Source organism: Rhinichthys klamathensis, unplaced genomic scaffold (genome assembly GCF_029890125.1).
Source record: "Rhinichthys klamathensis goyatoka isolate OS25496 unplaced genomic scaffold, OSU_Roscu_1.1 h1tg000682l_1, whole genome shotgun sequence".
NCBI lineage: Eukaryota > Metazoa > Chordata > Actinopteri > Cypriniformes > Leuciscidae > Rhinichthys > Rhinichthys klamathensis.
The window spans coordinates 445,120-469,342 of NW_026607113.1; the positions used below are offsets into that span (position 1 = coordinate 445,120).

Sequence of the window (24,223 nt, forward strand, 5' to 3'; positions counted from 1 at the left end):
GACCATGCATAACATATTGTTAAAATGAAAAATTATAATATAAAATATAGTTTTAAAAAAAATGTTTTACATGAAAATAGGCTAAATAAAAGTTATTTGCCTCACAAATTGTTCCATTCTTCCTATGTCACTAAAAGCCTACTGTATTTTATATCAATTTGAATATTTGACATCTGCACATAACAAGGCCTATACTCATCTAGACAAATCTATAATTGTAATCTAATCAAAGCTGATGAATAAATAACATTATAACACTGTAATATTCTTATAACTTACATTTTTGATAATAATAATTTTGCTAACACTGGCATATATTGTAATATATTGTATTTGTAACATGTTGCAACAAATCCGCAAACAATGTTGCAACTGTCCCCGGGCCCGGGACTCCTTACATTCAAATGCAAATTGTGAAAAAAGTATATTCTGTAAAATTATCTTTAAATGGTTTAGACTATTAACATACAGATGTAAGTTTATTGTATAAACATGTGGTTTGTCTAATCTGAGTAACAGAGCCAAATGCAAAAAGTGTTGCAACTGTCCCCGGTCTCCCCTAATAAAAGGAAAAGATATGGTCCTATTTATTTGCAGTCCTGAAACTGCAGCCTCCAGGATTGCAGGGTCAAGCTATACTGCAGTTTAAAACTAGTTATATTCATATATCCATTAAAAAAGAGGAGGACCCTTTTTTGATGCGTTAGCTATACTGGTGAACGGACTCCTGCTTGATGTAAAGCGCTGACGGGGAACGGAATGTTTGTTTTCTGGTTTCTAAGGGGTGGAGCGAGTCTCTGCTCCTCACTTCTCCACTTCTCCATGAGTGTTTTCCCTGCAGTTCATTTCTCATCCTCCCTGCTGACGTCTGACTTCCGCATTCCTCGCTCTTCCCGATCAGGGATCAGCGCTCGCGACTCGAGCTGATGCAACGATTCCCGCTCTTCAAGATCTACTCGCGACCTCCAGCTGACGTCACAAAGGGACTCCACTCGCTCACCCCGAGACCGAAGTCAGGTAAGAGGCCAACTTTGACAACTTTTGCACGGCTTCGAGTCCTAGGCTCTGCATTTCTCCTCGGCGGTGTCTCAAAGCGCAGAGAGACGCCTAGCGGAGCGCGTTTTTGCGCATCGGACGCGCGCAGGAGCATTCATGGACATCGTGCGCGCGCTCCGATTCAGTGATGCGCAAAAATGCTGTCTATCTAGGGAACTCGCTAGGCTTTGACACACAGACCGAGTGTATGTAAGGCAAGCACAGAATGTGCATTGCAACATCAGCAACGTGCGTATTTATTTAAAATAACAACAATAGATTGTGTTGCATTCAACGCATGCATGCGTTCTGCAACCTAAATACCTCTTTATTTCCAAGTTTGAACGCATTTCTCTCAGGCATGTCCATCTCTAGTTGTAGCCTACATAGGGAATGTTCACTGATGATGGGACAGACAGACAGACTCAACACTGAAGTTCGTGTTACATAAGAGAAACTTCCGCTTTGAGATAATTTTGAGTCACTGTAGGGCGGGCGTGGTGCAAATGCACATTCATATTTTCATCATTGTTAGCCTACCTTATTATTTCATTGTATTGTCCGGTGTCACACACAATACACTAAGCTTGTAATCAGTGAAACGGATGCATGTGTGCTAATGGGCAGCAATACACTATTTTTTTTAGATTCAAAATGTATAAATGTGGGTTCAAGTCCAGTTTTACAGTTGGATATATCCATCACCCGAATGTGGTATTAGTGTCTTCGCCTCAGTTTATTTTGTTTATTTAAAACATGATCTTAAAAACTTAAGAGCTGCAAATATTTGCATGTTACATCACAGTAAAGTTAAATGAACTGTGGTGATCATCAGCATTTTCAGCTGTTCAGAAAAGGGTTTCACTTCCACTCAAAAAGAAGTGGGCGATAAAATCTGGAAGCAATGTGTGAAACTGTTTCTCATTGCATAACAGTGCTATTATAACTGCATGCATAATGCAACGAAATGACACTGACCTTTACAGATGTATGAACGTTGATTATGACACACGGCTATACGCGCAATGCTGTGATTAACAGTAACTCCATGCAAATATATGTCACTGTCAATAAACACGGTGATATCAATGTGCATTATGACGCTCTCAGGCAATAACAACTGTGTAAAATGATGTATTGAAATTCTCTAACATTATAAAATGTGTTTAGCGTTCTAGTGTTAAACCTGCATGTTGTGACATGCTGCTATATGAAATGACTATAAACTATTAATTTATGAAACAGCACATGAGCTCAACGCAGAAAACACTTCTTTCCATGCACAAATACAGTGTTTTAAGATTGATCTAAAACACAGTTTAACGCACGTCTTTAAAACACTATTTAAACTTTAAATTGATGATTAAAAAAGTGTTGCTGAGTGTCAGTTCGGAAGTGTCGTTTTAGGATGAAATTTCAGTGACTTTTATAATTAGAAGCAGGAAAAAATCACTCTCTAAATCTTTGCCTTGTTGGACTAAACGAAACCTCATGGTTCATTTAAACGCTGTTAAACACGACTCACATGTTTTACAATCAGATGTTAATATGTTGATGCTAACAATACGATACTGCAGCAATACACACACAGACAGCACACACACACATATTTGTAAAATAGGTTTTTATTAGACTGAACTGCTGAATAATCTGTAGAGACGCTGCACGACTAATCGTTATTAAAAGATGGCGATCTCGATTCAAACACACAAAATGACAACGATATTTGTCTCTGTCTATTAAACTTGTAAAAAGTACGATCACAGCAAACATTCAGATCTGCGTTCTGACCCAGAGAGAGCCGTTGTCATGTAGGCCTATAGATATGAAACTGATGTATTTTCAACACACACAGTGTGATTATTTCTGTGTTACAATAAATCAGATTGTCACAGAAGTAGCTGGCTGAAAGTTTACAGTTCGGATATAAACACTGATGTCTATGGTACGAGTAAATCACCTTTTGAAAGTAACTTGACGCTTCAAATAAAGATTGTATCATTACATTGTTACACCAGTAGGTGGCGACTAGTGACTGTTAGAAAATGTCATTCAATCATTCAGTCAAAAGATTCTTTTAAAAAACGCTAATTCATCCAGAAATGAAACAAAGAAGTCTTTAGTTGGACTTGAAACGATCGTTGTATGACATTAAAGACCCTGAGCGATTAGAGAGTATTAGACGGCTCTGTATGCTTTCAGATCGCTACTCTAATGAAAGAGTGAGTCATTAAATCATTCATTCAAACAGATTTAAAAATAATAATAATTCATTTAAATCAATTAAAGCCCCCCTGTGGTGAAAGTCCAGCTTTTAATGTAGTTTATGTGTGTATGTGGTGTTTTTAATATGCTTTAAGACACACCATGTGTAAGTTCATAAGTCGACAGCATTGCTGAGTATTTTCTGCTTTAAACTGCAGTGAACCAAAGACAGTCTCAAAAACAAATCGCTGGTGTTTCTGACGTCACAAACGACCTTGTAACCAATCAGATCAACCTGTGATCGTCAACCAGTGGATCTCTGAGCTGAGTGAGTGAGTGGAGGCGGGGCTCATTTGCATATTCATAGAACCGCGTATACTAAATGAGGCAAGGGTGTCGAGTTACATTCAAGATATTTTAAGGCATGGAGAATTTTTTTTTCAAGGAAAAAATTTCATTTTGGTGATCAAAGATGAGTTTAAAGGATAAAATGATTGACTACATGGGGACTTTAAGCATTTTTAAATAGATTGTAGCAATTGTTATTTTGTTTAGTTGTTTGTTCAGAATCATAATCTCAGTTTGAAACAAAAAAATTGTGATTCTCAATTTATCCAGATTTGTGCAGCTATAATTTATAGCCTTATTAAATATTAACTCTTAAAAGTCACTTTTATTTAAGGTTTTTATAGACTTAGTTACTCGCTGAACACAATTTCTCGATTTGTACGGATGTGTTGTTGTGCTTGGTTGTGCTGAATTGAACATGTGGACAATAGATTGATTATTGTATTTATTTTGCTTGTTGTCCATATAATACTTGGACAAACAACATAATCAAGTGTGGCATGTTTCATCATTCTCTGTAGCGTGCACAGCATTACTTGGATGTTTACTGAAGAACGGGGCAATCAATCAATTAGAGCAACACTTTATCTGTAATAATGGATCAAAATATTAATATAACATGTGGTAGCGGTCACAGCGGAGAGAGCGTCGGTTTGCACGGTCTGAACTAAAGCGCTCTATAGAACTTTCCAGTGAAAATCTAAACAAAGAGAACAGTGTTTTATTCTGTTTATTTTTCCAAATCCTTCATGCTGTCATTCCCTCAATACATACTTGTCTCGACTGGTCGGTATGAAGTTTTATTTGGAAGTGTGTTAAAAGTTTCAAAAGATTTTTTTTTTTTACTGCGGAAATCATTTTTCCATTGGGGCTTTTAGTAAGATGCTTGTGTTGATTTGAGTCTGTGGTTCTGTCGACAGAAAAGCCTCACACACCTTCTGAACATGAAACACGCTTGATCACATTTGAAAATGTTCCTGATTAATATATTGCAGACGGGATTTAGTTAAGCATCGGGTTATTCAGTATATGACTATACGGGAATATAAGCTTGCTGTATTTTGTGAGTATTTTTTCTTTGAGGTTGTTAGGTTTTTTGAGTGTTCTTTGTTGTTCCTAGATGGGAACTTTCCTGCAAATACTAAAGATCCCTCTATGTCTATCTGATATTGTGTTACATGGATTTTTTTTTTTTTTTTTACCAAATCAACAAAATGTTCAAAATGTCATTTTTTTTCTTGGTAATGTGAACGTTTAGGGAACATTCCGTTTCATCATTCTTATGGAATGTTGAATGTTCTCTGGACGTTCGGAAACCAGTTGTAACATTTAAAAACATTAGACAAACGTCCAACTAAAATGTTTCTTAAAAAACCTTCCATGAACAATTTATAAATAATGTTTTTGTGCTAACGTTTTGAGAACATTATTAAAGACCAGATAACTTTGAACAAACGCTATTAATGTTACTGGAAGTACGTTTGTTCATAACTGTGAGAGAACCTTGTCACATCTTATTAATTATTGGCAAGAAACGTGTGCAACATACCCTAATAATAGTAAACAGAACACTCTTTATCAACAGAAAGTCAATTCAAAGAGACAGTCAATCAAATGTAAAACAACACTGCGTAGCCTTCACTGTATGAAGTGTAGATTTATCCTAATAAATCTACTAAAGAGCAGTGATTGATTTTTTTTCTTTGTCTTTTGTTGTTTGATTAAGATTAATGACACAGACAGCAGCAGGTTTATTAGGCTACTGTCACTTTAAGACCGAATCCCTATATACTGTTACACATGCGACTTATTTCCCAACTGTTTATGTTACCTCATAACCGACAGTGTTTAGTAACTCTATTTTATCATCGACTACATCCTGCAGTTTAGCAACAGACTGTATTTTACCACAATCAAATTGTCAAACAATCAATCTAGCTGATTTGGATGTCAAGCTTGGGCTTTTAGGAGGAATGAAAGCGCAGATCTGTGAAGGAAAGAAATGCACTAAAATCGCACAGCTCTAGTTTCTTGCTGTCATTGTTGTGGAGTTGTTGTCGTTGCAATGTCTCCACTCCACAAATACGTTGCAAAAATAACGGCTTTATTCAACTATTCATTTCCTTCTCTGTACGGCCGTGATATTTCACGTAGTGAAACTACGCAAGATTTCTAGGTTGCACGTCACACGCAGGCTCACTATTGGCCGACGCTGGTCATGTGATGCGTGACTACAACCTAGAAGCTTTGCGTAGTTACACTACGTGAAATATCACAGCCGTATAGAGAAGGAAATGAATAGTTGAATAAAGTCGTTATTTTTGTTTGTTTTTTGCGCACAAAAAGTATTCTGGTCGCTTGATAAACTTAAGGTTGAGCCACTGTCGTCACTCGGACTATTTTAACGATGTCTTTCATAACTTTTGGGCCGGCCAGTTTCAATCCCTTAAGAAGCCTATGGAGGAGTGATCCAGCTCTCAGATATAATCAATAATATCTTAATTTGTGTTCTGAAGATGAACGAAAGTCTTACGGGGGTTGAACAACATGAGGGAGAGTAATTACTGACAGAGTTTACATTTTGGGGTGAACTATCCCTTTAAGGTGTTTGTTTAAATGACTAACGTTCAGTATGAGCAATGATAGCTTGCCTGAGCAAAGACTAATGAAACTTCCCGAGTCATAACGCGTGTGTGTGTGCCATGCAGAGGTTCACATGTGGCAGTGATTTCTGGTGTCAAAGTGAGGGCGTTTCTTCAAGAGGCTCATTCATGCCGGTCACTTTCTGTACAGTTCATCTCTCTGTAAGAATGGAAAGACTTGAGAGTGTTTTCTTTAAAATAGTTCTTCCTAAGCTATAGAAAGCACATCTGAAGGGTTTTTTACTTGAGGCCGATGACATTGTCCTGTTGCTCTGCGGCCACATTCCTCTCGGCTGACATGGAGAACTCAGATTGGGACGGAGGAAACTCGGGCAGCGGGCGGATCTTGGCTCGGTTCTCACTTCTTCTCTCCGCGGCTTTAAGGAGAATGTGTCTGGGTCTAGTTTTGTGCCTCTCGTAAAAAAAAAAGGGGGGAAAAGAGCAGCTTATCTTGCAAAGGGTCTGTAAGTGGACGTATTATATACACATGTCAGATATTGAATATCTAATGGGCAGAATAGACAGTGCATGGGCACAATGGACATGTGTTCAAAACAATAATTGGAGACTTGTGTGTATGTAACATTTCTGTTGGTTGGTTAAAGTACCCCTAATGTGATATTTAAAAGGTTCCTGATCTCAAGGTTAAATTTTCTTTCTGACTGTGTCTGAAACAATTCTATCAAGGATTCAGCCTCTTTAAGCCCCTCCTTTCTGAGAGTCTGCTCTGCTCTGATTGGTCAGACGGCCCAGTCTGTTGTGATTGGTCTACTCTGTTCTGATTGGTCAGACGGCCCAGTCTGTTGTGATTGGTCTTCTCTGCTCTGATTGGTCAGATGGCTCAGTCTGTTGTGATTGGTCTACTCTGTTTCTGATTGGTCAGACGGCCCAGTCTGTTGTGATTGGTCTACTCTGTTCTGATTGGTCAGACGGCCCAGTCTGTTGTGATTGGTCTTCTCTGCTCTGATTGGTCAGATGGCTCAGTCTGTTGTGATTGGTCTACTCTGTTTCTGATTGGTCAGATGGCCCAGTCTGTTGTGATTGGTCTACTCTGTTTCTGATTGGTCAGATGGCCCAGTCTGTTGTGATTGGTCTACTCTGCTCTGATTGGTCAGATGGCCAAGTCTGTTGTGATTGGTCTACTCTGTTTCTGATTGGCCAGATGGCCCAGTCTGTTGTGATTGGTCTACTCTGTTTCTGATTGGTCAGATGGCCCAGTCTGTTGTGATTGGTCTACTCTGTTTCTGATTGGTCAGATGGCCCAGTCTGTTGTGATTGGTCTACTCTGTTTCTGATTGGTCAGATGGCCCAGTCTGTTGTCTACTCTGTTTCTGATTGGTCAGATGGCCCAGTCTGTTGTGATTGGTCTACTCTGTTTCTGATTGGTCAGATGGCCCAGTCTGTTGTGATTGGTCTACTCTGTTTCTGATTGGTCAGATGGCCCAGTCTGTTGTGATTGGTCTACTCTGTTCCTGATTGGTCAGATGGCCCAGTCTGTTGTGATTGGTCAGATGGCCCAGTCTGTTGTGATTGGTCTACTCTGTTTTTGATTGGTCAGATGACCCAGTCTGTTGTGATTGGTCTACTCTGTTTCTGATTGGTCAGATGGCCCAGTCTGTTGTGATTGGTCTTCTCTGCTCTGATTGGTCAACCGCTTACAGCGCATGTCGGAAACGAAACACTCTATACTTATCTTGATTTCAGCTCTTCCTCAGCACTTATATACAGAGTGATACGAACTGTAACGGTGGCGTGGGTTTTACCGTATCAATCTCATCAAAGTGGATTTGCTTTGGCAGCAGAAAACAGCATCTTCTTGACATGAACAACACAAACCGAACTCTTCCAGTCTCAGATACAACTACAGTGTTTGAGGGCGGAGCTAAGAGACGCTGTTCAGCCAATGAAGACCATAAGCCGGCATTATGCGAATTAGTTACAAACCTATGTAGGTTCGAGCCGGAAGTGAGTCTCTGGAATTACTGACGACTCGTTTCTGGCTGTTCAGAATTTCTTTAAAGAGACAATAAATCCATTTATCTGCACATTGATGTTTGAAACTTTGCAGAACTTTTACATTCACAAACAGCGGTATTACACTGTGCATGAAAGGTCATACTTGAAAATAGGGGCACTTTAAAAAACATTATTTTATTGTTCAGTTCTTTTTTTATTGTCAGTAAAGGTCTAAATGATGGATTCCAGTGACAGATTGAGCATCTGGACAAAACCTGCTGCTGCTTTGTTGGTATTTCTGCACAGGTGGACTTTTATTTTGTAAAGATATAACCTTAAATCATTGATTTGGGACATTATAAAATATAACATATTTTGCATTACTTTTGGTTTACTTTTCCCTTTGAAGTCTTATATAATTGTAGTTGATGTGTCAATTCCTCAATAATAATGGCTACGCTCACACTGTCAGTTTTTGGGATTGACAGCTGCATTAACTTACAGGTGTGAGTCTCGAAATGTCCCATTCAAACAGCAACTTACAGTAACCTCTCGAACCACTGATCCCTTAATTTTTGTATAACCAAGAAAAAAATGTTTTAAAATATTTAAAAAACTTAAAATGATCACAGAACATTCCGAAATAACGTTTTTATAACTTAATGGGAACGTCAGCAAAAAGAATATTAGATTTTTTGTTTTTGTTAGGTATGACTAGTGCTACACATCTTGGTAATCTTTGTAATAGACACAACTAATCCAAATTAAATTTACATTTGTGACAGTATCATGATCTTATGGTCTGATGTGCTGAATATCAGTCGAGCAGGACACGATTTGAGGATAAAGATCTGTTTATGTCTGTAATTTCCACAGGATATAGATTGTCAGCTCATCACACAATATATTTCTGTATTTAATTTTTAACAAAAATTTAATAAACAGGATAATATAATTGGAGGAAATTCATTTGAATACAATATACAATGATTACTATAATAATAATAAGGCTTAATAATATAAGCCTCTAATAATATATTGATAAAATTTATAAATCCATTAATCATCACTCTGGCTTTTATAATACATATTCTAACATGTCGTGTCTGTCAGCTCATGAACATAACTTGCTTTCGTTTTTAATAAGTAGGAAGTATTCCTGACTCTAAATACCCAATTACAATTGGATGGGTAACATTCACTCTTTTGTTCACTTCACGAGAATTTAACATGAAAAAATGAGTCATGATCAATTTCCACAGAATGTAATCTGAACAAATATGTGTTATTAAAATAGACAATATAATAAAAGTGTGTGTAGGCTGAATAACTGCAGTCCTGCAGGCCTATTTTCTATTTAGTATTTTAAAGTTTAGTATAGTATTTATAGTGAATATTCGTCATGCTATATTTGTGATTATTTTGATGCCAATATATAATTACACCATTACTACTGTTCGTATTCAAGTGCTGAAAAAGAGCACTTCAGGAAGAGATTCCAATATGCTAATGGTCATGTGGTTTACGACACGATCTGTAAGCGGTCGACCAATCACAACAGACTGGGCCATCTAACCAATCAGAGCAGAGTAGACCAATCACAACAGACTGGGTCATTGACCAATCAGAGCAGAGTAGACCAATCACAACAGACTGGGCCATCTGACCAATCAGAGCAGAGTAGACCAATCACAACAGACTGGGTCATTGACCAATCAGAGAAGAGTAGGCCAATCACAACAGACTGGGTCATTGACCAATCAGAGCAGAGTAGACCAATCACAACACACTGGGCCATCTGACCAATCAGAGCAGAGTAGACCAATCACAACAGACTAGGTCATTGACCAATCAGAGCAGAGTAGACCAATCACAACCGACTGGGCCATCTGACCAATCAGAACAGAGTAGACCAATCACAACAGACTGGGTCATTGACCAATCAGAGCAGAGTAGACCAATCACAACAGACTGGGCCATCTGACCAATCAGAACAGAGTAGACCAATCACAACAGACTGGGTTATTGACCAATCAGAGCAGAGTAGACCAATCACAACAGACTGGGTTATTGACCAATCAGAGCAGAGTAGACCAATCACAACAGACTGGGCCATCTGACCAATCAGAACAGAGTAGACCAATCACAACAGACTGGGTTATTGACCAATCAGAGCAGAGTAGACCAATCACAACAGACTGGGCCATCTGACCAATCAGAACAGAGTAGACCAATCACAACAGACTGGGTTATTGACCAATCAGAGCAGAGTAGACCAATCACAACAGACTGGGCCATCTGACCAATCAGAGAAGAGTAGGCCAATCACAACAGACTGAGCCATCTGACCAATCAGAGCAGAGTAGGCCAATCACAACAGACTGGGTCATCTGACCAATCAGAGCAGAGTAGACCAATCACAACAGACTGGGTCATTGACCAATCAGACCAGAGTAGACCAATCACAACAGACTGGGTCATCTGACCAATCAGAGCAGAGTAGACCAATCACAACAGACTGGGCCATCTGACCAATCAGACCAGAGTAGACCAATCACAACAGACTGGGTCATCTGACCAATCAGAGCAGAGTAGACCAATCACAACAGACTGGGTCATCTGACCAATCAGAAACAGTAGACCAATCACAACAGACTGGGCCATCTGACCAATCAGAGCAGAGTAGACCAATCACAACAGACTGGGTTATTGACCAATCAGAGCAGAGTAGACCAATCACAACAGACTGGGCCATCTGACCAATCAGAGCAGAGTAGACCAATCAAAACAGACTGGGTCATTGACCAATCAGAGCAGAGTAGAACAATCACAACAGACTGTGTCATTGACCAATCAGAGCAGAGTAGACCAATCACAACAGACTGACCCTTCTGACCAATCAGAGCAGAGTAGACCAATCACAACAGACTGACCCTTCTGACCAATCAGAGCAGAGTAGACCAATCACAACAGACTGAGTCATCTGACCAATCAGAGCAGAGTAGACCAATCACAACAGACTGGGCCATCTGACCAATCAGAGCAGAGTAGACCAATCACAACAGACTGGGTCATTGACCAATCAGAGCAGAGTAGAACAATCACAACAGACTGTGTCATTGACCAATCAGAGCAGAGTAGACCAATCACAACAGACTGAGCCATATGACCAATCAGAGCAGAGTAGACCAATCAATCACAACAGACTGAGCCGTCTGACCAATCAGAGCAGAGTAGACCAATCACAACAGACTGGGTCATTGACCAATCAGAGCAGAGTAGACCAATCACAACAGACTGACCCTTCTGACCAATCAGAGCAGAGTAGACCAATCACAACAGACTGGGTCATTGACCAATCAGAGCAGAGTAGAACAATCACAACAGACTGTGTCATTGACCAATCAGAGCAGAGTAGAACAATCACAACAGACTGTGTCATTGACCAATCAGAGCAGAGTAGACCAATCACAACAGACTGAGCCATATGACCAGTCAGAGCAGAGTAGACCAATCAATCACAACAGACTGACCCTTCTGACCAATCAGAGCAGTGTAGACCAATCACAACAGACTGGGCCATCTGGCCAATCAGAACAGAGTAGACCAATCACAACAGACTGGGTCATTGACCAATCAGAGCAGAGTAGACCAATCACAACAGACTGGGCCATCTGACCAATCAGAACAGAGTAGACCAATCACAACAGACTGGGTCATTGACCAATCAGAGCAGAGTAGACCAATCACAACAGACTGGGCCATCTGACCAATCAGAGCAGAGTAGACCAATCACAACAGACTGGGCCATCTGACCAATCAGAGCAGAGTAGACCAATCACAACAGACTGGGCCATTTGACCAATCAGAGCAGAGTAGACCAATCACAACAGACTGACCCTTCTGACCAATCAGAGCAGAGTAGACCAATCACAACAGACTGGGTCATTGACCAATCAGAGCAGAGTAGACTCTCGAAAAGGCGGGGCTTAGAGAGATTGAGTTTTGTACTAATCCTTTCAGACACTGAGAAAAGAGCTGATGCTGCAGGAGACCCCAAAACAAAATTAGAAACCTTTAAAATGGCATAATGGGGCACTTTAATAGGCCTTGGTGGTGTCTTAAACGACTGATATTCAAGTGATAACTGGACTTCAATAGATGGCTCATTAGTCTGACATGCAGAAGTGTGTTGTGTTTCCTCCAGCTGTGGTCAGGGGTGTTGGTGACGTGATGCCCGGACAGATCCCGGACCCCTCGGTGACGGCGGGCGCACTGCCCAGTCTGGGCCCTCTGGTGGGCATCTCTGCCACCACACTCACCCAACACCTGAAGTACGCCGACCTCTACAACCTCGGGGCCATGCTGTCGCCTCTACATCTACTGGGAAAACTGGGCAAGCGGCCGCTCCCCATTAAAGCTGAGGTGAGCTTCTTCATGCTTTAATCTGAGGGCATCTGAAGGAAACAGCACTTTATTTACTTGAACTATATAAACTGCAGGGAAACTAAAAAGTGGAGCTGTAAACTGCTTTGCTAAAAATCAAAATTGACAATTATTTTTTTTATTTTTATTTTTTATATTGCAGTGTTTATTATAAACACATCATTGTTTTAAATACATGTCTCGTAATCTTTAATCAGAATAACCTCCCTCTTGCAGAGACATCTCTTCTCTTCTCTGATGACGTGTCTTTGGCATCACATTTGTCTCTAGACTACATGTAAACATCATGCATATGAGCTGAAGAAAATTATTTTTCCAAGTTGTAAAAAAAAAAAAAAAAAAATGATTGGAGAAAATCTCATTTCAGTCTTTCTACTTACTTGCCATTGATTTGTAATTATTTGTATATTTGACAAGCAATTTCTAATTCAAAACTGTTTAAAAGTAAACCCAGCACCAATTTTTTGTTCCAGTGTATCAGCCAATCAGAAAGCTTGAAGGTGCAGCTCTATCTTTACAGGTGTGTGAGTTTGGAGCAGCACTGCCTGTTTGTATCTGGGAAGATCGAGCAGATCTGTGTGTTTGTGCAGTCAGTGTTTAAACATATCGGTGGTGGTGTTTTCTGTGTACGTATCAAACTGCAGTGACTCCATCTAGTGGACAGACGGTCACTGCTTCAATTAAACAAACTTTTTTTTTGCATTTTTTTGCATTTTTATTAGATAATTTTTTTTGTGTGATTTCAGCACACACAAAAAAATTATCTAATAAAAATGCAAAAAATAAAAGCAAAAATGCCATCTAGCCCAACTATATCAGGCTATTTTTGCAGTGACAGGTACAAAACCCTCTACACTGATGATATATAGACTAGACCAGAGATGGTATCAGGTGAACACAGTAAAACATGTTCACAAGCATGTACTTAAAGCTGCACTCACAGTAAACTGAATTAAAGTACTAAAGGGTGGTAAATTGGTTCACATAAATATTTATTTTATTATAAATACTGTACTGTAAATATTTTTTTTATTGAGATATAAATATTTTATATCGGACTATTTATTACATTTCCTGCCTTTTCATTGCGTTTGATATTGGTGATGTTAGTAGCGTGTTTTTAAAAGCATAGCTCTATAAAGAACAGCTATACGTGTTCATGTGAGCAGATGTTGCTGACTGAACAGCTGCTTCTGTTAATGCAGACTGACTGAATGTTATTTATTAAAGAAGTTTCTATTATACCCTTATACATGACTTGTGCGTTATTTTTACTATTTAACGACAAGCATTTCATAATCGCCATCGGTTCAGGCTCAGATTATGTGATCAGCAAGACTAATGTTTTTTATGACTAGTTATACTATATAACGTTTTTATGCTATACTATAGCTTTCATTCAGCAAAAGTCTGTTGATATTACAATTAATTATTGCGTTGCACAATTTGATGGCAAACTGGAAGATTTTTCACTCTAGCCTGTAGAATACTATGATTTTTCTTTTTGTTTTCAAGGTCTGTCCCTTTTTCCTTCTTCTTGGATTTAAATAACATGTTTATATAAATCCCAACCAGAAATTAATGATTATCAACAGCACTTTGGAACATTAACGAAACACTTTCTATGCATGGATGTCACCTAGTGGTCAAAAATGATAAAGCTCTTAAAAATTGTCAATTTATAGTTTGCAACTATATTTGTACTCTTTTAATACTCTTTTCTTTTTTTTCTTTTTTATATTGCATCCAACTTCCTTGAATTTAAAGGTGAATATTGAATGTTTTAAACAGGTTGCCTAAACAAATGACCTACTTTAATGGCAGATTGTAGTAAATTTAGCAGACTCATTAAAAGCCTTCATTTTTGCTGTTGCCAGAAAGATGAAGAGGAAGACCGGAGGAAAAGAAGGCGAGAGAAAAACAAAGTGGCAGCAGCAAGATGTCGAAACAAAAAGAAAGAGAGAACGGAGTATCTCCAAAGGGTAAGTGGTTCATGTAAAAGAGTCAACATGCAGCGCCGAAGTATTAAAGGGATACTTCACCCAAAAATGAAAATTAGCCCATGATTTACTCACCCTGAAGTCATCCTAGGTGTATATGACACTCTTCTTTTAGACAAACACAATCAGAGTTTAAATATCCTGGCTCTTCCAAGCTGTTTTCTGTTTTGAAGTCCATAAAAGTGCATCTGTCCATCATAAAAGTGCATCTGTTCATCATAAAAGTGTAAAAGAGGATCTATCCATCATAAAAGTGCATCTATTCATCATAAAAGTGCATCTATGCATCATAAAAGTGACTCTGTCCATCATAAAAGTGCATCTATCCATCATAAAAGTGCATCTGTCCATCATACAAGTGCATCTGTCCATCATAAAAGTGCATCTATCCATGATAAAAGTGCATCTATCCATCATAAAAGTGCATCTGTCCATGATAAAAGTGCATCTATCCATCATAAAAGTGCATCTATCCATCATAAAAGTGCATCTGTCCATCATACAAGTGCATCTGTCCATCATAAAAGTGCATCTATCCATCATAAAAGTGCATCTATCCATCATAAAAGTGCATCTGTCCATGATAAAAGAGCATGATCCATGATAAAAGTGCATCTATCCATCATAAAAGTCCATCTATCCATCATAAAAGTACATCTATCCATCATAAAAGTGCATCTATCCATCATAAAAGTGCATCTATCCATGATAAAAGTGCATCTATCCAACATAAAAAAGCATATATCCATGATAAAAGTGCATCTATACATCATAAAAGTGCATCTATCCATCATAAAAGTGCATCTATCCATGATAAAAGTGCATCTATCATCATAAAAGTGCATCTATCCATCATAAAAGTGCATCTATCCATCATAAAAGTGCATCTATTCATGATAAAAGTGCATCTATCCATCACAAAAGTGCATCTATCCATGATAAAAGTGCATCTGTCCATGATAAAAGAGCATCTGTTCATGATAAAAGAGCATCTATCCATGATAAAAGTGCATCTATCATCATAAAAGTGCATCTATCCATCATAAAAGAGCATCTATCCATCATAAAAGTGCATCTATCCATGATAAAAGTGCATCTATCCATCATAAAAGTGCATCTATTCATGATAAAAGTGCATCTATCCATGATAAAAGTGCATCTGTCCATCATAAAAGTGCATCCATCTATGATAAAAGTGCATCTATCCATGATAAAAGTGCATCTGTCCATGATAAAAGAGCATCTGTCCATCATAAAAGTGCATCTATCCATGATAAAAGTGCATCTATCCATCATAAAAGTGCATCTATCCATCATAAAAGAGCATCTATCCATCATAAAAGTGCATCTATCCATCATAAAAGTGCATCTATTCATGATAAAAGTGCATCTATCCATCATAAAAGTGCATCTATCCATCATAAAAGTGCATCTATCCATCATAAAAGTGCATCTATCCATCATAAAAGTGCATCTATCCATCATAAAAGAGCATCTATCCATCATAAAAGTGCATCTATCCATCATAAAAGAGCATCTATCCATCATAAAAGTGCATCTATCCATCATAAAAGTGCATCTATCCATCATAAAAGTGCATCTATTCATGATAAAAGTGCATCTATCCATGATAAAAGTGCATCTGTCCATCATAAAAGTGCATCTATCCATGATAAAAGTGCATCTATCCATGATAAAAGTGCATCTGTCCATGATAAAAGAGCATCTGTCCATCATAAAAGAGCATCTGTCCATGATAAAAGTGCATCTATCCATCATAAAAGTGCATCTATCCATGATAAAAGTGCATCTATCCATGATAAAAGTGCATCTGTCCATGATAAAAGAGCATCTGTCCATCATAAAAGTGCATCTATCCATGATAAAAGTGCATCTATCCATCATAAAAGTGCATCTATCCATCATAAAAGAGCATCTATCCATCATAAAAGTGCATCTATCCATGATAAAAGTGCATCTGTCCATGATAAAAGAGCATCTGTCCATGATAAAAGTGCATCTATCCATCATAAAAGTGCATCTATCCATCATAAAAGTGCATCTATCCATGATAAAAGTGCATCTATCCATCATAAAAGTGCATCTATTCATGATAAAAGTGCATCTATCCATGATAAAAGTGCATCTGTCCATGATAAAAGAGCATCTGTCCATCATAAAAGTGCATCTATCCATGATAAAAGTGCATCTATCCATCATAAAAGTGCATCTATTCATGATAAAAGTGCATCTTTCCATCATAAAAGTGCATCAATCCATTAAAAAAGTGCATCTATCCATCATAAAAGTGCATCTATCCATGATAAAAGTGCATCTGTCCATGATAAAAGTGCATCTATTCATGATAAAAGTGCATCTATCATCATAAAAGTGCATCTATCCATCATAAAAGAGCATCTATCCATCATAAAAGTGCATCTATCCATGATAAAAGTGCATCTGTCCATGATAAAAGAGCATCTGTCCATGATAAAAGTGCATCTATCCATCATAAAAGTGCATCTATCCATCATAAAAGTGCATCTATCCATGATAAAAGTGCATCTATCCATCATAAAAGTGCATCTATTCATGATAAAAGTGCATCTATCCATGATAAAAGTGCATCTGTCCATGATAAAAGAGCATCTGTCCATCATAAAAGTGCATCTATCCATGATAAAAGTGCATCTATCCATCATAAAAGTGCATCTATTCATGATAAAAGTGCATCTATCCATCATAAAAGTGCATCTATCCATCATAAAAGTGCATCCATCCATGATAAAAGTGCATCTATCCATCATAAAAGTGCATCTATTCATGATAAAAGTGCATCTATCATCATAAAAGTGCATCTATCCATCATAAAAGAGCATCTATCCATCATAAAAGTGCATCTATCCATGATAAAAGTGCATCTATCCATCATAAAAGTGCATCTATTCATGATAAAAGTGCATCTATCATCATAAAAGTGCATCTATCCATCATAAAAGAGCATCTATCCATCATAAAAGTGCATCTATCCATCATAAAAGTGCATCTATTCATGATAAAAGTGCATCTATCATCATAAAAGTGCATCTATCCATCATAAAAGAGCATCTGTCCATCATAAAAGTGCATCTATCCATGATAAAAGTGCATCTGTCCATGATAAAAGAGCATCTGTCCATGATAAAAGTGCATCTATCCATCATAAAAGTGCATCTATCCATCATAAAAGTGCATCTATCCATGATAAAAGTGCATCTATCCATCATAAAAGTGCATCTATTCATGATAAAAGTGCATCTATCCATGATAAAAGTGCATCTGTCCATGATAAAAGAGCATCTGTCCATCATAAAAGTGCATCTATCCATGATAAAAGTGCATCTATCCATCATAAAAGTGCATCTATTCATGATAAAAGTGCATCTATCCATCATAAAAGTGCATCTATCCATCATAAAAGTGCATCTATCCATGATAAAAGTGCATCTATCATCATAAAAGTGCATCTATCCATCATAAAAGTGCATCTATCCATCATAAAAGTGCATCTATCCATCATAAAAGTGCATCTATTCATGATAAAAGTGCATCTATCCATCACAAAAGTGCATCTATCCATGATAAAAGTGCATCTGTCCATGATAAAAGAGCATCTGTCCATGATAAAAGTGCATCTATCATCATAAAAGTGCATCTATCCATCATAAAAGTGCATCTATCCATGATAAAAGTGCATCTATCCATCATAAAAGTGCATCTATTCATGATAAAAGTGCATCTATCCATGATAAAAGTGCATCTGTCCATGATAAAAGAGCATCTGTCCATGATAAAAGAGCATCTGTCCATGATAAAAGAGCATCTATCCATCATAAAAGTGCATCTATCCATCATAAAAGAGCATCTATCCATCATAAAAGTGCATCTATCCATGATAAAAGTGCATCTATCCATCATAAAAGTGCATCTATCCATCATAAAGGTGCATCTATCCATGATAAAAGTGCATCTGTCCATGATAAAAGAGCATCTGTCCATCATAAAAGAGCATCTATCCATCATAAAAGTGCATCTATCCATGATAAAAGTGCATCTATCCATGATAAAAGTGCATCTATCCATGATAAAAGTGCATCTATCCATCATAAAAGTGCATCTATCCATGATAAAAGTGAATCTATCCGTCATAAAAGTGCATCTATCCGTCATAAAAGTGCATCTATCCATCATAAAAGTGCATCTATCCATCATAAAAGTGCATCTATCCATCATAAAAGTGCATCTATTCATGATAAAAGTGCATCTATCCAATCCATGATAAAAGTGCATCTGTCCATGATAAAAGAGCATCTGTCCATGATAAAAGAGCATCTATCCATGATAAAAGTGCATCTATCATCATAAAAGTGCCTCTATCCATCATAAAAGAGCATCTATCCATCATAAAAGTGTGTCTATCCATGATAAAAGTGCATCTATCCATCATAAAAGTGCATCTATTCATGATAAAAGTGCATCTATCCATGATAAAAGTGCATCTGTCCATGATAAAAGAGCATCTGTCCATGATAAAAGAGCATCTGTCCATAATAAAAGAGCATCTATCCATGATAAAAGTGCATCTATCATCATAAAAGTGCATCTATCCATCATAAAAGAGCATCTATCCATCATAAAAGTGCATCTATCCATGATAAAAGTGCATCTATCCATCATAAAAGTGCATCTATCCATCATAAAGGTGCATCTATCCATGATAAAAGTGCATCTGTCCATGATAAAAGAGCATCTGTCCATCATAAAAGAGCATCTATCCATCATAAAAGTGCATCTATCCATGATAAAAGTGCATCTATCCATCATACAAGTGCATCTATCCATCATAAAAGTGCATCTATCCATGATAAAAGTGCATCTATCCAACATAAAAAAGCATATATCCATGATAAAAGTGCATCTATCCATCATAAAAGTGCATCTATCCATCATAAAAGTGCATCTATCCATGATAAAAGTGCATCTATCCATCATAAAAGTGCATCTATCCATCATAAAAGTGCATCTATCCATCATAAAAGTGCATCTATTCATGATAAAAGTGCATCTATCCATCACAAAAGTGCATCTATCCATGATAAAAGAGCATCTGTCCATCATAAAAGAGCATCTATCCATCATAAAAGTGCATCTATCCATGATAAAAGTGCATCTATCCATGATAAAAGTGCATCTATCCATCATAAAAGTGCATCTATCCATCATAAAAGTGAATCTATCCGTCATAAAAGTGCATCTATCCGTCATAAAAGTGCATCTATCCATCATAAAAGTGCATCTATCCATCATAAAAGTGCATTTGTCCATGATAAAAGTGCATCTATCCATCATAAAAGTGAATCTATCCGTCATAAAAGTGCATCTATCCATCATAAAAGTGCATCTATCCATCATAAAAGTGCATCTATCCATCATAAAAGTGCATTTGTCCATCATAAAAGAGCATCTGTCCATCATAAAAGAGCATCTGTCCATCATAAAAGTGCATCTGTCCATGATAAAAGTGCATCTATCCATGATAAAAGTGCATGATCCATGATAAAAGTGCATCTGTCCATGATAAAAGAGCATGATCCATGATAAAAGTGCATCTATCCATCATAAAAGTGCATCTGTCCATGATAAAAGAGCATGATCCATGATAAAAGTGCATCTATCCATCATAAAAGTCCATCTATCCATCATAAAAGTACATCTATCCATCATAAAAGTGCATCTATCCATCATAAAAGTGCATCTATCCATGATAAAAGTGCATCTATCCAACATAAAAAAGCATATATCCATGATAAAAGTGCATCTATCCATCATAAAAGTGCATCTATCCATCATAAAAGTGCATCTATCCATGATAAAAGTGCATCTATCATCATAAAAGTGCATCTATCCATCATAAAAGTGCATCTATCCATCACAAAAGTGCATCTATCCATGATAAAAGTGCATCTGTCCATGATAAAAGAGCATCTATCCATGATAAAAGTGCATCTATCCATGATAAAAGTGCATCTATCCATCATAAAAGTGCATTTGTCCATGATAAAAGTGCATCTATCCGTCATAAAAGTGCATCTATCCATCATAAAAGTGCATCTATCCATGATAAAAGTGCATCTATCCATGATAAAAGTGCATCTATCCATCATAAAAGTGCATCTATCCATCATAAAAGTGCATCTATCCATGATAAAAGTGCATCTATCCATGATAAAAGTGCATCTATCCATCATAAAAGTGCATCTATCCATCATAAAAGTGCATATATCCATGATAAAAGTGCATCTATCCATGATAAAAGTGCATCTATCCATGATTAAAGTGCATCTATCCATGATAAAAGTGCATCTATCCATCATAAAAGTGCATTTGTCCATCATAAAAGTGCATCTAACCATGATAAAAGTGCATCTATCCATCATAAAAGTGCATCTATCCATCATAAAAGTGCATCTATCCATGATAAAAGTGCATTTATCCATGATAAAAGTGCATCTATCCATCATAAAAGTGCATCTATCCATCATAAAAGTGCATCTATCCATGATAAAAGTGCATCTATCCATGATAAAAGTGCATCTATCCATGATAAAAGTGCATCTATCCATCATAAAATTGCATCTATCCATGATAAAAGTGCATCTATCCATGATAAAAGTGCATCTATCCATGATTAAAGTGCATCTATCCATGATAAAAGTGCATCTATTCATCATAAAAGTGCATCTATCCATGATAAAAGTGCATCTATCCATGATTAAAGTGCATCTATCCATGATAAAAGTGCATCTATCCATGATTAAAGTGCATCTATCCATGATAAAAGTGCATCTATCCATCATAAAAGTGCATTTGTCCATCATAAAAGTGCATCTATCCATGATAAAAGTGCATCTATCCATCATAAAAGTGCATCTATCCATCATAAAAGTGCATCTATCCATGATAAAAGTGCATCTATCCATGATAAAAGTGCATCTATCCATGATAAAAGTGCATCTATCCATCATAAAAGTGCATCTATTCATCATAAAAGTGCATCTATCCATGATAAAAGTGCATCTATCCATCATAAAAGTGCATCTTAGAGAGAATGGAAAGATGCACTTTTATGATGGATAAATGCACTTTTATGATGGATAGATGCACTTTTATGATGGATAGATGCACTTTTATGATGGATAGATGCACTTTTATGATGGATATATGCACTTTTATGATGGATAGATGCACTTTTATGATGGATAGATGCACTTTTATCATGGATAGATGCACTTTTATGATGGATAGATGCACTTTTATGACGGATAGATGCACTTTTATCATGGACAAATGCACTTTTATGATGGATAGATGCACTTTTATCATGGATAGATGCACTTTAATCATGGATAGATGCACTTTTATCATGGATAGATGCACTTTTATCATGGATAGATGCACTTTTATGATGAATAGGTGCACTATTATGATGGATAGATGCACTTTTATGATGGATAGATGCACTTTTATCATGGATAGATGCACTTTTATCATGGATAGATGCACTTTTATGATGAATAGGTGCACTATTATGATGGATAGATGCACTTTTATGGACTTCAAAACAGAAACGGCCATTCACTGCCATTATTAAACTTGGAAGAGCCAGGACATTTTTAATATAACTCTGATTGTATTCGTCTGAAAGAAGAATGTCATACACACCTAGGATGGCTTGAGGATGAGTAAATCATGGGGTAATTTTCATTTTCGGGTGAACTATCCCTTTAACGTGCCCTCAACTCTTCCGTTGAAGGAATCTGAACGTCTAGAGATGATGAACTCGGAGCTGAAGTCACAGATCGAGGAGCTGAAGCACGAACGACAGCAGCTCATACTGATGCTCAATCGCCATCGGCCCACATGCATCGTGAGGACAGACAGCATCAAGAGCCCTGAGAAAGAGGCCGAATGAGAAGGATCACACATTCCCATGTTACTGTTTACAGGTTAGCTCTTCTGCTAACTGAAGCACTTGGCTCAAAGCACTTGGACATTTTAAGGAAGAGAAAATGGCGTTCGTTCTCTGACCTTCGAAGTTGGAGGGGTGCGAATAAACAAAGCAACAAGAGAAACACACTGATGGCCTCAGTATCGGGCTGTGTGTTAGTTACAAAACTTTTATGGGATTGTTTTTCTCCTGTAAAACTTTTTTTTTTTTGTCATAAAGTGCCTTGTTTGTTTTAGTCCATTTAGGAAAGAATTGCCTAAGGTTTGTTATGAATTCATGAAAACACTCATCGCACGCATGTTGTGGCCTCGCCATGTAAACTGGACGATTCTTCATGGACTATCTCACCATTTGCTGCCTTCAGTTGGGTTTTTTGTTTTTCTGACGCAGGCGTCATGTATGCACATATGTATGAACTGTTTACATCTTGCCAATTTATTATAGTTATCTACTATATATATATATATGATTTTTATACTTCCTGTACATGGACTTATCACTAGACGTGATACATTTTATGCAACAAACAATTTCATAACCTCTATTTCTGTGACTTATTCAATTTGTTGTACAGCTGTGAAAACTGCAAGCAATTATTAAACAAGTGTTTTCCAAATGTTATTTTGCCATTATCAAAATTGTTTTTGAGTTGGACAACCTGCAGCCATTTTGCAATGTCATTTTTAGTCAGAGTACATACATAAAATAAAACACAAAAACCTACAGGTAGTCCAACTCAGAATCATAACATACACAATGTTTGATTGGAACTCTTTGGTCTCTGATTTATGTGTCAATGACCATCCGTGGTGAACGATGGTTTTTGCTGCTTCCAACTCTCTACAGAAGTTCTCAGTGACAGTCGTCACTAGTTCTTGCTTTCTCACTGTTTCTCAGCAGCTTACATCCGGACTCTCCATGCCAATTGCTACAACAAGACACAGGTGTTTGTCATTTGCACTTGTCCTACTTACTCACCGCTCGTCTCCCAACTCTCTCTCCCGTCGCAGACCTCGCTGAACTACGCCCCCCACGCCACATACCCCCACCGCCCGACTCAGGCCGGGGAGCCATCTAAAACTAAAACTATTGGGATGGACTATGCCCCTTCACTCTCTTCCATTGGTGAAAAGTGAAGCCGCCAAAGTCCTAAGATGGCGCTGACATCTTGTGCAGATTTGGCTCATCAGCTGTTCAACCAAGGGGGTAATCCACCAGCCGGAAACTGAAGTCTCCCCGGGGGCCGCCATTGGCTAACAAGCCTTCACCTGCTGTTAGCATCCCATTGACTCCCATTCATTTTTGCGTCACTTTGACAGCGAATAACTTTACATCTGAGGCGTTTAAAGACTCCATTTGTCCATTGTTTATTTCTAAAGAAACACGACAATGTATAAAAGGCTCCATTACCTTGTATCTTACGTTATGGCCCCGTAGAAGCAGTTTTTGTAAAAATAGGCTAACGGTTGCGTCATAACACGCGACTCTGTCACACAGTAGAGAAATTACCGTATAGACAGAAGTAGAAGCTCGCGCACAATCGG

The 24,223-nt window shown here is 37.6% G+C and overlaps 1 protein-coding gene across 1 annotated transcript; it reads left to right on the top strand.

Annotated features, from left to right (window-relative positions):
* Positions 1-811: 811 nt before the first annotated feature.
* On the top strand, positions 812-23,300 carry jdp2a (Jun dimerization protein 2a). Its single transcript, XM_056241902.1, has 4 exons — positions 812-1,017; positions 12,394-12,611; positions 14,510-14,614; positions 22,485-23,300. Exons 1-4 carry the CDS (start codon positions 927-929, stop codon positions 22,641-22,643), a joined length of 573 nt encoding a protein of 190 aa, XP_056097877.1. The 5' UTR covers positions 812-926; the 3' UTR covers positions 22,644-23,300.
* Positions 23,301-24,223: the final 923 nt, after the last annotated feature.

Bases quoted from the DNA above. Each gene is read 5' to 3' on its own strand.
- jdp2a (XM_056241902.1), top strand. From the start codon at position 927: ATGCAACGATTCCCGCTCTTCAAGATCTACTCGCGACCTCCAGCTGAC. The intron at 12,612-14,509 runs GTGAGCTTCTTC...TGCTGTTGCCAG, and splicing joins CGCTCCCCATTAAAGCTGAG to AAAGATGAAGAGGAAGACCG. The intron at 14,615-22,484 runs GTAAGTGGTTCA...CTTCCGTTGAAG, and splicing joins GAACGGAGTATCTCCAAAGG to GAATCTGAACGTCTAGAGAT.